The sequence below is a fragment of the Bombina bombina genome, chromosome 11 (assembly GCF_027579735.1).
Source record: "Bombina bombina isolate aBomBom1 chromosome 11, aBomBom1.pri, whole genome shotgun sequence".
Taxonomy (NCBI): Eukaryota; Metazoa; Chordata; class Amphibia; order Anura; family Bombinatoridae; genus Bombina; species Bombina bombina.
Window position 1 is genome coordinate 66490659 of NC_069509.1, and position 19485 is coordinate 66510143.

The 19485-nt window shown below is 36.8% G+C and overlaps 1 protein-coding gene across 1 annotated transcript in view; it reads left to right on the forward strand.

Moving 5' to 3' along the window:
* Window positions 1-19485, forward strand: part of C1QTNF8 (C1q and TNF related 8) — a 138573-nt gene that overhangs the window by 110339 nt on the left and 8749 nt on the right. The window contains exon 2 of the mRNA XM_053694449.1: window positions 7096-7318. Coding sequence (XP_053550424.1) covers window positions 7111-7318 — 208 coding nt within the window. The 5' untranslated portion in view covers window positions 7096-7110. The remainder of the gene's footprint in view (window positions 1-7095; window positions 7319-19485) is intronic.

Below are 19485 nucleotides of genomic sequence, written 5' to 3' on the forward strand. Positions count from 1 at the left end.
GCTTGAGCAATATCTACGATGCTATTGCTCATATCATCAAAATAAATGGACTTCCTTTCTCTCCATGGCTGAATTTGCCTATAACAATACCATTAACAGCACTACAAATTACTCTCCCTTTTTCGCCAACTATGGTTTTAATCCAAGATTCACTATCCAAACGACTTCTACACATGACTCACCATCTGTTGATGTGCTAACACAAAACATAGCTGAAAATTTCCTACATTTACGAGATAACATCAAACAAGCTCAGGCGTCTCAGAAGAAATTTTATGATTTACGTCGTAGAGCTTCTCCGAAATATTCTATAGGGGACTATGTTTGGTTATCTTCCAAAAACATTAAAATGCACTTACCAAGTAAAAAATTGGCTGGGTTGTTCCTTGGCCCATTCAAAATTCTACACATCATCAATGAAAATGCCGTCAGGCTTGATCTACCTGATTCTTTACCCATCCACCCAACTTTCCATGTATCATTATTGAAACCCTACTTGGGAGATAAACCTGATGTACCTCTTCTACCCCCTTCTCCTATTCAATTGGGCACTGATGTCTATGAAGTTTATGATCTTTTGGACTCAAGATTTTATAATGGGGAATTACAGTATCTGGTCCGATGGAAAGGGTTCGCCCCAGAGGATGATACTTGGGAACCTCATGCACACATTAATGCTCCAAAGCTTATTGCTCGTTTTCATAGAAGATATCCAAACAGACCTAAATTCCAACCCGTGGTCGGCTTGCTTGAGGGGGGGATCTGTAAGGATTCCAGTCCTGCTTTTACTTTTTGCCTCAACTCACCTTCCTCACCTGTACTTAAGGCATCACCCCGCCCCAAACAAGTGCTTAGTTGTTGAGTATTGTTTGCTGAAACCAGTGCTCTCTTTCTTATAAGCTATATACTTATCAAAAGAAGTTTTACTTCTACTACTTTAACATTTGGATTTACAAATACCAGCTGCAGTTTGGTCACAAAGGGACTAATAACAACTAGTCTCATTCATCCTGAAGATTGCTATTCCAAGAAGTATTAAGTTATTCAACTCCTCATCTCTACAGGAATTGCTATCTAATTCCCAACAGGAGGATTCTACCAACTACTACTACGGTATTAGTATCAAATCTAATTTACCTTGGATGCCTTAGGTAACGGCTAATTACAAATTTCATGTTTCCTTTTTGAACTTTTGAAAACTGACTTTGTCTCTCAGAAATTACTTTGATTGCAACGAATGTTTTATTTAATTCTATGAACTTCCTTTGAATACATTTTCATACCGGACAGTAACGGACTTTATGTGACGTCACACAGCTTCATACATCTCAGCGTGCCATACAGCTCTTTACAACTCAGCGTGTCTCACAGCTCCATTTACAATCACTAGTCTGTGTTCAGATTTCCACGCTGCAAGCCTTACTCTGTGTGCTGTGTCTCGCAGCAGGCCACGCCCCTGTCAGCAGCTGCAGTCTGTGTGTCTCACATCTCTCATGCCTCAGTGATTATTACAATGAACACTATCTCTCACATTTGGGTTTGAGCACAATTATTGTCAAAAGTTGTTATTAATAATAATACTTATTTTCAGCCTCTAAATATTTATATGGTATAACGATATAATATAACCATATAAAGACTTACTGCCATTACTTATAAAAATCACTCTGAATAAAACAGTCTATGCTGATATAATAGCCTGTACTTCAGTTGTGAAACAAATATAATTTATTTAGACTCTGCAGTTGTGATTCAAATAACCAAGGAACCTGATAGTCACACACCCATTTGTTCACATTTCAGATACTCTTCACCCTTCCATCACAGAGGGTAAAGTGCCCTCTTTTACAGCCACGATACACACTAAGGACTACAACTAGCCTAAGCCATGGGGACACATCCCCTGACCTTTACTCCCACTTTCAGGCACACAATACCTGAACCTCCTCTATTAACTATACTACTTTCCCTTTCTATCCACTTCTTTCACCCTTTTTCTCTCACTACTACCTTCTAGCTATCCTCCCCTCTTGGCTTGACCTAATCCTCCCCCATACCTAGCCCACTAAATATACCTACTGCCTACACCAAAACTCTCGGTATCAAATTTCCACCACTAGATACAATACACAATAGTGGTCCACTCACTGAAAAATGCCTCACCCCACACATAAGATAAATAAAAAAATGGAACATTCTATTACCTTAATGACACTAAATGTCAAAGGACTGAATAGTCCAGGAAAACGCTCTATTGCTACAAGAGAACTTTCTAGACATAATCACTCTATTATATATGTGCAGGAAACACATTTCCAGAGAGGGAAGGAACCTAAATGGTCAAACCCTAAGTACCCAAACATGTACTTTGCATCCGGGACTAAAAAAAAGAATGGTGTAGGGATTCTACTCCATAGGTCAATACCCTTACAAGTAACATCAATTATAAGAGACCCGGAGGGCAGGTACATCCTGATTGTGGGCCTGCTATACGGAAGGCCCATAACATTTATAAATGCATATTTCCCTAATACGGAACAACACAGTTTCATCAAAAAAATTTCACAACTCATATTGGACAACAGAAAAGGTACACTCATTCTTGGGGGGATTTTAACCTCCCTCTCGATCCACAATGGGACACATCAAATAACCTCTCCAGTGTCCCTAAATCTACATTAAAATCGATCAAAACAACATTAATTGACCTCAACCTGCATGATATCTGGCGCACTCTAAACGTTACTACTAAAGACTACACTTACTTCTCTTCAGTCTATAAAAAATATTCTCGCATAGACTATCTATTCACAGACTCACTGGGCTTGACTACGATTACCGAATGCGACATAGGCACAATATCCTGGACCAATCATGCTCCAGTTACTTGCACTATAATTTAGCCAGAAACACCCCTTACTGACTTTATTTGGCGGCTAGACGATCACTTATTGACAGACCCACCGACTGTGGAAACAATGGGGAAGATGATATTGGAATATTTCCCACTCAACCCAGACTCAGACACATCAAGCTCTACAACGTGGGAAGCACATAAATGTGATATTAGAGGGGAATTTATTAAGATCAGAGCAAGAAAGCTAATAGAGAGACGCGCTAAACACAACCACATACACTCCTCTATACAGAAACTTGAGCAGGCACACAAAAAAGAACCAAATAATCAAGCGATTTTGACAGAGCTCACACAGAGTAGAAAAGACTTAAAAGAGTTCCTAATACAGGAATCACAGAGACAGGCCTTCTACATCAGGCAACTATATTACGACCAGGGAAGCAAACCGGGAAGACTATTGGCGAGGGCGACTCAACGTAAAAAATACAAATCATATATACACTCTATAAAACGAGAGAACTCCTCATTGGCTAAAGACAGTAAGGGAATAGCAGTTGAGTTTAGACGATTTTATCATGACCTATACAATTTAAAAAACGCATCCTCTACCTCAACACCAACACAGTCAGACGATATACACGCAAAAATAGCACACTACATGGCAAATCTTCCCATAGTAAAGTTAGGGGATGAGGAGAGGACAGACTTGGACTCCCCAATATCAGAACAAGAAATTGGAAAGGCAATAAAAGAACTCCACTCCGGAAAAAGCCCTGGCCCTGACGGGTTCTCCATTAAATACTACAAATTATATAAAACTATCTTTATGCCGCATCTCTTTTCCCTATTTAATAATCTAGTACATACTAAATCCCTATCTCCTAGAATGTTGGAGGCCCATATTACAGTCCTACCTAAGCAAAGAAGATCACATGACAGACCCAGTAACTACAGACCAATCTCATTACTGAATGTAGATGTAAAGATATTAGCCAAAGTCCTGGCCAACAGGCTTAATAAATACCTACCCAAACTTATATCTACAGACCAAGTTGGCTTCGTCCCAGGCAGGGAAGCCAAAGATAATACCATCAGAGCTCATAGATTATGTAATTCACCATGGTTGCCCATTGACCCTATTCGCATCAGACGCTGAAAAAGCTTTCGATAGGGTGGATTGGACATTCCTGAAATTGGCCATGTCTAATATGAACTTTGGAGATAATTTTCTCCATATGGTCTTCTCCCTTTACTCAGATCCCAACGCAAAAGTGAAAGTAAATGGGGTGCTATCAGACTCATTTCCCATATCTAACGGAACCCATCAGGGCTGCCCTCTCTCCCCTTTGCTATTCCTATTATCATTTGAAAATTAGATATAACACAAGTATTAAAGGTATCCAGATAGGAGAAAGAGAACACAAATTAATGATGTATGCAGACGACATCCTCTTCTCCCTGACCAATATTGAACATTCTATACCAGCCCTCATTTCAGAATTACGAGACTATGGCCAAGTTTCCAATTTTCACCTGAATGTGTCCAAGTCTGAACTCCTTAACATCACATCTCCCCCACACCTGGTTCACCAACTAGCCTCGGAGTTAGGTTTAACTATAGCTTCAGAGAAGATAAAATACTTAGGGGTATTCTTGACGGCCAACCCAAACTCTTTTTTTAAACATAATTATTTGCAACTTAAAAAAGAAATATCTGACGATCTATATTCATGGAACTGCAAACCTTTGTCCTTGCTAGGCAGAATAGGTATCATTAAAATGAACATACTGCCTAGGCTACTGTACTTATTTCAGACACTCCCGATTGCTGTACCTAGGGGGTTCGTACGACAAGTACAAAACATTATAGACAACTTTGTTTGGGCTGGGAGACGGAGCAGGGTACAGCGACAAATTATGTTCCTACCCAGAGAAAGGGGCGGATTAGGCGCGACAAATTTGGCATTGTATAGGAGAGCCACTCTGTTAGAACAGATACTGGAATGGAGCCACAATACTGGCCAAAAAGCATGGGTTCAGATTGACAATCACGTGCTGGGGAGAGGAAACTCAGCATCACTAGCATGGACAGAACCAAGAAAGAGCCCCGACATACTACATCACTATCCTAGCATATCAGAAATCCTTGAGGGATGGGACAAGACCATAGCTACCAACCCCCATATCTCAACTAGAATAGGCCCACTCCTCCCTATTAGAGAAAATGTGGATCTCCCACTGGGAAATACCACTACCACACACAAGTCCTCTTATAGACTCAGAGAAGGAACATTGCATTTTGCCACAGAAAACGGGACCATAGCCCCGTTGGAAAACCTACAGCAATGGGACAAAAAAATATTCCCTACGTGGCTGGCCCGTGTACGATTAATACATTACATAAGCACACATAGTCAAAAATCTAGCATGGAGAGAGAGCTCACAACCTTTGAAAAATTGTGTACACAAGATACCCAACCTAGACACACAATCTCTTTAATTTACAAACTCTTGCTCCTGCCAAATGATAAAACAATGCCGACTTATGTAAGATCATGGAACACAGAGATGGGTACAGCAATTGAGCAATTGAGGACACAATGTGGATTAAGTCATTTAGCATAGCTGCAGCTGCATCTGCATCGACAATTCAAGAGATGCACATAAAATGTATCAGCAGGTGGTAGCTAACACCATTTAGACTACATAAGATCAACCCTCAGATTAGTGATCAATGCTGGAGGACATGCGGACAGGTCGGTACGATACAACACATATGGTGGGATTGCCCTTACATAGTGGAGTTCTGGAATTCAATCTTCAGATCTATCTCCTCAGTGCTGGAACTAGATATCACACCTAACTTCCACCATTTAATGTTTCTGCAATTCCCGAAGGTACAAAATAAATTACATAAAACTATTCTCCTCATAATGTTAAACAGTGCCAAGAAACTTATACCAAAAAGATGGAAGTCCAACACACCACCGACAGTTCGGGAATGGCATGCCCAAACCACAGACATTCTACAATTAGAGCGATTACATTACCTAACAACAAATAATATACAATTCCACCAGGGACTTCTAGATCTCTGGAAAGGAGTCCAACTGTCATAAACAGACTGGACCATAAATCTAACTAGGCAATAACACCGAGATGTAAAACACGACTACCCCTATACCTCTCCCCTTCCCCACCTCACACCCTCTTATCTATTTTTCCTCAACTTATTTCTCTTCTTTACCTACTTATTGACTACACTCACTAACGGAAATAGGAGTCAACCTATGCACTAACATTCAGACCATATACCTAATTGCAAAGAATATCAGTAGTTGACAGAGATATTCAATACATGGAAATAGCAAAGATATGACAACTTACTTCATTTAATGTATTGTCTGACAAATTTTGCACTGATATGTAATTTGTGCGGTTGACAATGTTATTTATATTGTAATATACCTATTATCTAATAAAAAATAAATAATTTTTTTTTTAATTGAATTATGCACTATTCAAATTTGAATAGAATATTACATTTAAAGAGAGCATTAGAAATACTATTGCATTAAATTAATGTTAGAATGTTGCACAAACATTCAAAAATCGAAACGAACAAGCGAATGTGTCAAAATTTGTTCAATTTTTTAAATGTTGCAAAACATTCTCCCTTCTATAATTTAAACATGTATGCATTTTTGGCTTGAATAAATATAAAGTAAAGGTTCTTTTTACTAATGTTAATAGGTTTCTAGGTTCTGCTCAGTGAGCATCTACCTATCAACCAATGAACATTATTAGGAAGTTCCTTTCAGCCAATCAGCATTAACAGGAAGTATCAGTCAGTGTATGAAAATTAGCAGAAGGTTCACTGATACGACTGTATCACTTTAAATTTATATTTACAACATATTTTTTTTTCATTAACAAACATCTTTAGATGCTGCTTTTCATATGGCTGAAATACTATATTAATGTAAAGTGTCCCTTTAAGCTCCCAAATCCACAATATTTGTGTTTTAAAGGCATCAAAGTAGAATGAAAATGCAGCAAAAATAAAAATATATAATATGAAAAAATTAGTTCATAACATTTGCTGAGGCAAAATAGTCCTGTTTAAAAAACAAAACATTAGAATGTTATATTCATAGCAAACAGTTTCTAATGAAAAATAGACAAAAACTAAGCCAGGTTCTAACATGTAATTTACCATTTTTTCATATTTTCTTTAGATAGGACACCTTGTGATGAAACTGTCAGGTCTAATAATTATTTTCTTGGTCTCTGCTGATGCCGTTGCACCAAGGACCTTTATATGGCAGGAGATTAGAAATTCACCCTGTGTCCGATGTTGTGACCCCACAGAGAAACCAGTCTCACCAAACAATGGGAAAGAATTTATCTACTATTCAATGCCACGAATCCAACCACGCATAGACCTGACTATTCTTAAAGGTAAGCTAAGCTTTAATCCCCTGATCAAATAAAATTAGCACAATACAACGTATTGAGGAAGGGGATACGGTCCCCGAAACGTCACATTAAAGGCACGTTTGTTTAAAAAAAGACCAGTGAGTGCATTCCATGATTCAGTGTTATTTATTTGCTGTTTGCACCCTGGCATCTGGATTTGAAGTGAAAGTGCTCTTCATTTACTATCATATATATATATATATATATATATATACATATATATATATATATATATATACATACTGTATATATATATATATATATATATACACGGAGTGCAGAATTATTAGGCAAATGAGTATTTTGACCACATCATCCTCTTTATGCATGTTGTCTTACTCCAAGCTGTATAGGCTCGAAAGCCTACTACCAATTAAGCATATTAGGTGATGTGCATCTCTGTAATGAGAAGGGGTGTGGTCTAATGACATCAACACCCTATATCAGGTGTGCATAATTATTAGGCAACTTCCTTTCCTTTGGCAAAATGGGTCAAAAGAAGGACTTGACAGGCTCAGAAAAGTCAAAAATAGTGAGATATCTTGCAGAGGGATGCAGCACTCTTAAAATTGCAAAGCTTCTGAAGCGTGATCATCGAACAATCAAGCGTTTCATTCAAAATAGTCAACAGGGTCGCAAGAAGCGTGTGGAAAAACCAAGGCGCAAAATAACTGCCCATGAACTGAGAAAAGTCAAGCGTGCAGCTGCCAAGATGCCACTTGCCACCAGTTTGGCCATATTTCAGAGCTGCAACATCACTGGAGTGCCCAAAAGCACAAGGTGTGCAATACTCAGAGACATGGCCAAGGTAAGAAAGGCTGAAAGACAACCACCACTGAACAAGACACACAAGCTGAAACGTCAAGACTGGGCCAAGAAATATCTCAAGACTGATTTTTCTAAGGTTTTATGGACTGATGAAATGAGAGTGAGTCTTGATGGGCCAGATGGATGGGCCCGTGGCTGGATTGGTAAAGGGCAGAGAGCTCCAGTCCGACTCAGACGCCAGCAAGGTGGAGGTGGAGTACTGGTTTGGGCTGGTATCATCAAAGATGAGCTTGTGGGGCCTTTTCGGGTTGAGGATGGAGTCAAGCTCAACTCCCAGTCCTACTGCCAGTTTCTGGAAGACACCTTCTTCAAGCGGTGGTACAGGAAGAAGTCTGCATCCTTCAAGAAAAACATGATTTTCATGCAGGACAATGCTCCATCACACGCGTCCAAGTACTCCACAGCGTGGCTGGCAAGAAAGGGTATAAAAGAAGAAAATCTAATGACATGGCCTCCTTGTTCACCTGATCTGAACCCCATTGAGAACCTGTGGTCCATCATCAAATGTGAGATTTACAAGGAGGGAAAACAGTAAACCTCTCTGAACAGTGTCTGGGAGGCTGTGGTTGCTGCTGCACGCAATGTTGATGGTGAACAGATCAAAACACTGACAGAATCCATGGATGGCAGGCTTTTGAGTGTCCTTGCAAAGAAAGGTGGCTATATTGGTCACTGATTTGTTTTTGTTTTGTTTTTGAATGTCAGAAATGTATATTTGTGAATGTTGAGATGTTATATTGGTTTCACTGGTAAAAATAAATAATTGAAATGGGTATATATTTGTTTTTTGTTAAGTTGCCTAATAATTATGCACAGTAATAGTCACCTGCACACACAGATATCCCCCTAAAATAGCTAAAACTAAAAACAAACTAAAAACTACTTCCAAAAATATTCAGCTTTGATATTAATGAGTTTTTTGGGTTCATTGAGAACATGGTTGTTGTTCAATAATAAAATTAATCCTCAAAAATACAACTTGCCTAATAATTCTGCACTCCCTGTATATATATATATATATATATATAATTGTATTTTCCCCAGCACATCCAATAGAATTATACCATTATTATATGTATACATGAAAAGCAAAGGGACAAAGTTATTGTCTTGTGAAAACTAGAGTATTTACATGTCTATTTCAAATATTACCTGTTATGAGAAGATGAGTGATGGTACTCAGCACCTGTGAGTGCACACTCACTTCAAAGAAATCAATTTGGGGTTGCTTTAGGGAAAACAGTATCTAATAAATCGTACAGGCCCAGCACTTACTCTAAACTCCACTTTATTTGTAGAGTTTTGAATGACTGCTGAGCGTGTTTGAATTATATATATATATATATATATATATATATATATATATATATATATATAAAAATATATATACATACAGTATATATATAATGTCTGAACTGTTGGCAGCAAAAGTGAGTACACCCCTAAGTGGAAATGTCCAAATTAGGCCCAATTGGCCATTTTCCCTCCCCGGTATCATGTGACTCTTTAATGTGTCACAAGTGCTCAGGTGTGAATGGGGAGCAGTTGTGTTAAATTTGGTGTTATCGCTCTCACACTCTCTCATACTGGTCACTGGAAGTTCAACATGGCACCTCATGGCAAAGAACTCTCTGAGGATCTGAAAAAAAGAATTGTTGCTCTACATAAAGATAGCCTAGGCTATAAGAAAATTGCCAAGACCCTGAAACTGAGCTGCAGCACGGTGGGCAAGACCATACAGCGGTTTCACAGCACAGGTTCCACTCAGAACAGGCCTCGCCCTGGTCGACCAAAGAAGTTGAGAGCACATGCTCAGCATCATATCCAGAGGTTGTCTTTGGAAAATATACGTATGAGTGCTGCCAGCATTGCTGCAGAGGTTGAAGGGGTGGGGGGTCAGCCTTTTAGTGCTCAGACCATACGCTGCATACTGCATAAAATTGGTCTGCATGGCTGTCGTCTAAGAAGGAAGCCTCTTCTATAGATGATGCACAAGAAAGCCAGCAAACAGTTTGCTGAAGACAAGCAGACTAAAGACATGGATTACTGGAACCATGTACTGTGGTCCGATGAGACCAAGATAAACTTATTTGGTTCAGACAAGTGTGTCTTTGCCTACAGTCAAGCATGGTGGTGGGAGTATCATGGTCTAGGCCTGCATGACAGCTACAGTTCAGTGAGGGAACCATGACTGCCAACATGTACTGTGACATAATGAAGCAGAGCATGATCCCCTCCCTTCAGAGACTGGGCCACAGGGCAGTATTCTAACATGATAACGACTTCAAACACACCTCCAAGACGACTGCTGCCTTGCTACCTGTGAAGCTCTGGTGAAATCCATGCCCAAGAGGGTTAAGGCAGTGCTGGAAAATAATGGTGGTCACACAAAATATTGACACTTTGGGCCCAATTTGGCCTTTCCCACTTAGGGATGTACTCACTTTTGTTGCCAAAGGTTTAGACATTAATGGCTGTGTGTTGAGTTATTTTGCGGGGACAGCAAATTTACACTGTTATACAGGCTGAAAACTCACTACTTTATATTATAGCAAAGTGTCATTTCTTTAGTGTTGTCACATGAAAAGATATTATAAAATATTTACAAAAATGTGAGGGGTGTACTCACTTTTGTGAGATACTGTATATATATATATATATATATATATATATATATATATATATATATATATATATGGTAAAGCAAGATAGCGTCAGCACTTCTTCATACAAAATTCCACTTTATTGAGGTTTCAGACAAAGATAAAAACAGCTGTTTTTATCTTTGTCTGAAACCTCAATAAAGTGGAATTTTGTATGAAGAAGTGCTGACGCTATCTTGCTTTACCATATCCATAAATGTGGGCTGGCAGATCCCACTCAGTGGTCGTGCACTGCTATAATCTGAAAAAAGGTTGCTGAAAAAATGCTGAAAAAATAGCATTAAGAAAGGTGCTGGACTTACCTATTAAAGTTTTATATATATATATATATATATATATATATAAATATATATACGACTCCGAGTATATATATATATATATACTGTATATATATATATATATATATACATTTATATATATATATATATACAAGTGAATGTATATATATATATATATAAAAATGTATATACACGAAGGTCAACTGGATATGTGCAGTCTTTTTGTAAAATCCATTTAATTAAGGTACCAGTTAGGTACCTTAATATTATGGGTACATGTTTTATGAAGATTAATAAATGTTAATTCGTTTTTTGCATCTTTCTTTTGTGTTTCTGTAATTATGGGATCAATTCCAATCTTATCAAACATGTTTATCGGCTGTTTTACGGCACCTGCTACACATTTTTAACATTGTAGCAGGTGCCGTAAAATGCAAATATTATTCACCCGATCACAGGTTATCAATTAAATATTGGGAACAAAATAGTTACACTGGATTCAACATCCAAAGGCATTTTATGGTTATTCAACACCCACAGATTGAACGATAAAAGATAACAATATTGGCTGCTGTTTTGTGAATGTTCAGACCTGAAAAACAAGATGGTGCCACTTATGCCAACAACAGTCACAGCCTGTTTTTTAATTGACACATGTATACAACAAATGTGCAAACAGCACTAGCCAAACCACACTTCACCTGTAGCAAAACTGTATCCCAGAAGTGTATTAAAAGTCAGTTCAGTTCAGACCAAATGGAGCCACACAATATATATAAAAGTGTTTAAGGAAATGACCCAGTTTATAGGTGCAGAAGAAAGCAATAGCGCAATGCAAACATCACTCACATGTCTTCTATGAGCGGTACCTTCATACTTCTTTGGCCACAGAAACCTGTATAAGGATAACACATCACCTGTGTTTTACTCGTTCTGCCGAATGTCTCTTCCAAAGCTCCTCTGCTCACAAAAGGTCCGACCCACCCAACCAGATCTTCTGCTTCCGGCTTCTGGCGCTGGATAAAGTTGTAGGTCCGAATGATGTCAGAGAGCCCTATAGCTGTTCAAAGTAACAATATCCACAAAAAGGCAAATTGCTAGAATGGCTCAACATATTTCATACTTTATTGAAGCGATTAAAAAGTTACCAACGTGGGCAAGTACAACATACTGGTGATTAAAAAAATAAAAAGAGTAACACACATCCCCAGACTAAGGATGCGTTTCGGGTTTCCCTGTACTCACAGATAGTGGGGGAGGGTACTCTATGTCAATATATACCATTCTAAAACATAAGACACCTGATGGGAAGTTTAATCTAGAATACAAGTTAACAATGTGGTTAAAGGTATATACACTTTATGATACATAATTGTCTAAAATCTCTACCTAAGTTCATTACAAGTGAAACGTTAATTATATAAACATACGATGATAGTCACAAAAATACATGATCACAATATGCTGATCATTTTACAAACAAGGAAATAATCCAAATATAAGTCAAATATAACATAAAGAGAAAAGGAAAATGTGTCTCATCACGCTAGTCAATTTTAAAGAAAAACATAATACATAAAGGATAGAGATATGAAACTAATACAAAAAGGATTATATTAATGTCTATGTAACAAGTCAGAAACAAGGGAAAGCATGATTATGTCCAATAGTATATTATATTAAACACAATATTACCACGCAATGTAAATGCATGGTAATTTTTTTTTAATAAAAATATTATTTTATTTTATTTAATCTGCTATCCGGACGCTAATAGACCTTCTATTTTAATAAGTAATAAACAGGGAAATGTTACTAATGATTCTAATAATGGGGCTAGACAGTACTCCCATACAGATAGTAAGAACACAGGACCTCCCAATAGACTGCCAGCATGAGATAGAGGTAGAGGGAGTTATAACAAAAGAGTAGTGACAGACCCTGCTAAAAAATATTCTAACATAAGCAATAGATCAGAGAGTCAGAAACAATCATTAGCAACAGGCGGGGGACCTAAAGACCGATAAAGTATTTCAAGTATGGAACAGGTTTTTTACCTTCCCCAAACAAGACCCGAAGGGGGGGGGGTTCAGGAAGAGGCTTAGTAGGCAAAAATCGCTATCAATTAAGAGCCAACTAGAGCTAACTAAAGAGAAGTTCTTATATCAACAAGGTAGACCAATAGACATAGTAGGGAATGTTATCAACGTATCTGGTAATGAACTTACTGCTACACAGTATACAGTATTAAATTTAGGTCTGGGTTTTGCCCCTTCTTGTAAATTGAACCTTTTTAACACCTTAATTGATTTGAATGGTTTCCTCAGAAATCTAACTCTTAAGAGGCACTTTTCTATGGCTCCTGAAAGTATAAAACCTACTGATGTAAATAGCAGTACTCAAGACTCTTCTATACTTAACTTTGAAGGGATATGCAGTGTTAGGGACCTAGAAGATCTGTGTATCCCTACAAGTACCATTCCCTCTGTGGAACACGATCCAGTTACTCAACCCCTAACACAAATAATGGCTGTTAATTCTCGCTTTTACCCGATACAAAGTAGGATGTACTGGAGATGTTCCACAAGAGTGTGGAAAAAGAGCTTACATTATTACACTCACAACAGGGAGTACACAAACAAAATATCACCAAACCCCAAAGGGAAGTGATAGATGAGCTTAAGAATAACAAACGGATTGTCATCAGAAAATCAGATAAGGGGGGCACTACAGTAATCCTAAAGAAAGAAGATTACATCTCTGAAGCATTACGTCGGCTCAATGATGTCCAAACCTACAGTAAATTCTCAGGTAACCCCACACATAACATTCAATGTCAGATTAGGTCTTTAGTAGATGATGGTATAGAAAGAGGCTATATTGATAGAAAAACTGCAGATTTCTTAGGTGTATCATATCCAAAACAGCGTTTTTTCATTTGTTTCCTAAGGTCCATAAATCGCTGGAAGACATCAAAGGTAGACCAATTGTCTCTGGATTGAGTCAGTACTGGAACCCCTCTCCGAGTGGGTAGACAGTGTACTTCAACCAATGGTTGTCCAGCTTTGGAGTTACCTTAGAGACACCAAGCATCTTTTGAACCTTCTCTCTGATTTTAAATGGGAAGGTACCCATAGTTGGATAACCATTGACGTGGTCTCACTCTACTCCTCCATTCCCCATGTCTGGGGCCTAAAGACCATTGAATATTTTCTTATTACAGCCACTAATTTTGATCATAACCAAATTGATTTTTTTGTTAAGATTGTATGCTATCTGTTGGAACATAATTATTTTGAATTTGAAAATTCTTTCTATCTCCAGAGATATGGGACAGCCATGGGCGCAAAATTTGCGCCCTCCTATGCTAACCTTTTCTTAGGTTGGTGGGAGGTATCCCACATCTTTGGAGATAGAAACAAGTATCAGTCATTAATATCTTTTTATAAAAGATTTATCGATGACTTGATTATGGTTTGGAATGGGACTCAGGATGAAGCGATATTCTTTCTGGATTATCTGAATTCTAATCAAGTGGGCATACAGTTCACTATGGAGTGCCATCAGACTACTATCAACTATCTTGACATTACCTTACTTGCTGATCCTTGCAGTAATAAAATTGAAACCCGCACATATCGTAAACCAATAGCTAAAAACAATCTCCTACACTCCTCAAGTAGCCATCCCATAAATATGACCAATTTATTCGTATGAAACGAAATTGCTCTAGAGAGGATGACTACATGGAGGAATGTGAGAGATTAAGTGGAGATTTGTTACAGAGGGGCTATAAGACAAGGACGATTGTTAAAGCTTGCAAAGAAGTGGATGACATTTTCGAGACATGATCTCCTGAAAGACAAATCACTTGTATCTGAATCACATATGGATAAGAACAAATATAGAAATACATATATTCACAAAAACAAAAATAAGACAAAATCACAAGTCACTTTTGTCACAAGTTATAGTGACCAATACCCCCAAATCTGTAACATTGTGAGGAAACATATGTCTATTCTCCTGGCTGATACTATATTAAAAGATGTTGTAGATCAAGGATATAGGTTTTCCTATAGAAGGAGTGTTACACTGGGTAATATTTTATCCCCCACTGTCCTCCCCAAATCTGAAAGTGGTAGTAGTTGGTTAACACATATGGGAAACTTTAAATGTGGCAACTTAAGGTGCAAAGCATGTGATTACGTTCTAGTAAGTACACACTTTGAGCGATTATCAATTGCAGTATGTGCTATATTGTCTATATTATTTCCTGTGTGGAATGTCAATTACAATACGTAGGCCTCACCACACGGGAGGTGAGGTCCAGAATTTGCGAACACGTAAGTAATATCAACTGCAAAAAAGAATGTTCAGCTTTAGCAACACGTTTCATACACAGACACAGACAATCTGTTGATACATAAATATGGCAAGCAATAGAACTAGTTAAAAGTCCTAAGAGAGGAGGAGATAGAGAAAAGGAGCTATATCGTAGAGAAGCGTTTTGGATATTTAAGCTAGAAACTAGGTACCCCAGAGGGTTCAATTCAACTTATGATATTATGAACCATTGGGAACGCTAGGTGGTGTGTTTGGGGCCATCTTTACTGTGCACCATCTTGACTATCTTTACCTAGAGAAATAGGTGATATTTATACTTATATTTCTAATTTATATATTTGGAAAATCATAATTCAGGATTTACACTGACTTATTATATTTATATATATATATACTGTTTTCTTGCCCATTGAATTTTGGTTGTATCTTTATATCTATCTCCACTCGCAGCTGTGAATCGTGGAGGATAACAACACACTTTTTTTAATAGTCAAGATATTGAGACATTAAATTTGAGAGATACTAATATGTATTAACATCTCCTTGCCCCCATACATATATTTACATTGCATTATTTTGGGTGCTATCTATCATCTCATTGTTTTTATATGGATGTCCTATAATACCTGAAGTTCCCATAAATATATTAAACACAAATCTCAATAAATAAAATAAAATAAATATAATATTGGACATGATCATGCTTTCCCTTGTTTATGATTAATTACATAGACATTATTATAATCTTTTTTGTATAAGTTTCACATCTCTATACTTTATATGTATCATGTTTTTCTTTAAAATTGACTAGCGTGATAAGACACCTTTTTCTTTTCTCTTTATATTATATTTGACTTATATTTGGATTATTTCCTTGTTTGTAAAATGATCAGCATATTGCGATCATGTATTTTTGTGACTATCATTGTATGTTTATATAATTAACGTTTCACTTGTAATGAACTTAGGTAGAGATTTTAGACAATTATGTATCATAAAGTGTATAAACCTTTAACCACATTGTTAACTTGTATTCTAGATTAAACTTCCCACCAGGTGTCTTATGTTTTAGAATGGTATATATTGACATAGAGTACCCTCCCCCACCATCTGTGAGTACGGGGAAACCCAAAATGCGTCCTAAGTCTGAGGATGTGTGTTACTCTTTTTATTTTTTAATCACCAGTATGTTGTACTTGCCCATGTTGGTAACTTATTAATCGTTTCAATAACGAGCCGTTCTAGCAATTTGCCTTTTTGTGGATACTTTTTTTAATTGAATCACGCCAAAAAAACAAACAAAAAACCCCCACATTATTGAGCACGTCATCATCAATTACATAAAATGTAAAAACACAAATAAAATATTTCTTCAAGATACCGACAATTGTGAGATTGATACCTATATCAATCTCTATGTATACCTATAAGTAACTTTCATTAAGAAACTTATTTTAGTAAAAATTAAAAACACCACTATGTCCAATTGCAAAACGCAATTAAATTGATGGTAAATCCAAGCGTATAACAAACGCTAGGATTTACCATCACTAAAAATAAACATTAGTTTCTCTCATCGTTTTGTAAAAATCTATGTTAAACTCATCCTATCTGTAAGGAAAGCATATTGCTAACACAGAGGCACATCGTTTTCTCCAATGAGGGGATGTTTTCACCTGTAGACCAATAGCTGAGGTAGGATGTCATTTGACACGCATGGCTATTGGTCTAGAGTTAGAAACGTCACCTCGTTGAAGAAAGTGCTGTGCCATGTGCAGAAATATAGTATATTACATAAGGATAGCCTATTAAAAATATATTTAAAAATAAAAAAAAATCTATTTTTTTTATTTAAAAATAAAAAAATATTTTTAAAAATTAAGAATTAGGCAGCTGAATGTTTTCGTATCTTGAAAGTGCAGAATTATGCTTTGGAGCAGCAGTTAACAAACGCGTCACGGGATCGCTGTCTAATCACAGTCCCTTTAACATTGCTGTTGTAGGGAAATGGAAATTAATTTCATGGGATGAGAGTGACTCGATTGTTATCTTTTTTATAATAAAAAAGGCCAATCCAAGCCAAAATTCAGCAATAATTTTGGAAAAATTTGGATCTAACCCTAGATTATTTAGCTTTTTTAATATATAAAGAGAATAATTCAATGTGTTTTTCTAGTTATTTTTTCAAAAGCCCATAGATTAAAAATACCATTATTGTAGGAATATATCACAACATTTCAAAGGTTATAAAAAAATCAAAAGGAAACATTTTTTTTGTTAATCTTCAGTACAGAGCATTTCATGCATTAAATGAATAGATATAAAAAAAACTAACCTTGAATTGCTATTTACTTTTAAAAAAGTACAAAATATCCAAAAACAAAGAAAGGCTTTTAAATGATTTGTGCTGTTATTTTCCTATTTGTCATCAAACATGAGTATTATATTAAAAAAAAGTCTATTTGCCACACTGTGCTATACATCACATCTTTTGATATTATCCTTCGAAAAAATACAAAATACCTACAATACATAGCCTTGGCCTTAAGTCACTATAAATAGTAGTCGTGCTAAACTGCAACTTGCACAATTTAAAGGGACATTAAACCCACATTTTTTCTTTCATGATTCAGATAGAGAATACCATTTTAAACATCTTTCTAATTTACTTCTATTGTCTAATTTGCTTAAATCTCTTTCACCTAGATTTAGAGTTCTGCGTTAGCCGTCAAAACCAGCGTTAGGGGCTCCTAACGCTGGTTTTGGCCGCCCGCTGGTATTTAGAGTCAGGAAAGGGTCTAACGCTCACTTTGCAGCCGCGACTTTTCCATACCGCAGATCCCCTTACGTCAATTGCTTATCCTATCTTTTCAATGGGTTCTTTCTAACGCCGGTATTTAGAGTCTTGGCTGAAGTGAGCGTTAGAAATCTAACGACAAGACTCCAGCCGCAGCAAAAAGCCAGGAGTTAAGAGCTTTCTGGGCTAACGCCGGTTCATAAAGCTCTTAACTACTGTGCTCTAAAGTACACTAACACCCATAAACTACCTATGTACCCCTAAACCGAGGCCCCCCCACATCGCCGCCACTCTATTAAATTTTTTTAACCCCTAATCTGCCGACCGCACACCGCCGCAACCTACGTTATCCCTATGTACCCCTAATCTGCTGCCCCTAACACCGCCGACCCCTATATTATATTTATTAACCCCTAATCTGCCGCCCCCAACGTCGCCGCCACCTACCTACAATTATTAACCCCTAATCTGCCGACCGGACCTCACCGCTACTATAATAAAGTTATTAACCCCTAATCCGCCTCACTCCCGCCTCAATAACCCTATAATAAAGAGTATTAACCCCTAATCTGCCCTCCCTAACATCACCAAAACCTAACTTCAAGTATTAACACCTAATCTGCCGACCGGACCTCACCGCTACTCTATTAAATTTATTAACCCCTAAAGCTAAGTCTAACCCTAACACTAACACCCCCCTAAGTTAAATATCATTTTTATCTAACGAAATAAATTAACTCTTATTAAATAAATTATTCCTATTTAAAGCTAAATACTTACCTGTAAAATAAACCCTAATATAGCTACAATATAAATTATAATTATATTGTAGCTATTTTAGGATTAATATTTATTTTACAGGCAACTTTGTATTTATTTTAACCAGGTACAATAGCTATTAAATAGTTAATAACTATTTAATAGCTACCTAGTTCAAATAATTACAAAATTACCTGTAAAATAAATACTAACCTAAGTTACAATTAAACCTAACACTACACTATCAATAAATTAATTAAATAAAATACCTACAATTATCTACAATTAAACCTAACACTACACTATCAATAAATTAATCACATACAAATACCTACAATTAAATACAATTAAATAAACTAACTAAAGTACAAAAAATAAAAAAAGAACTAAGTTACAAAAAATAAAAAAATAATTTACAAACATTATAAAAATATTACAACAATTTTAAGCTAATTACACCTACTCTAAGCCCCCTAA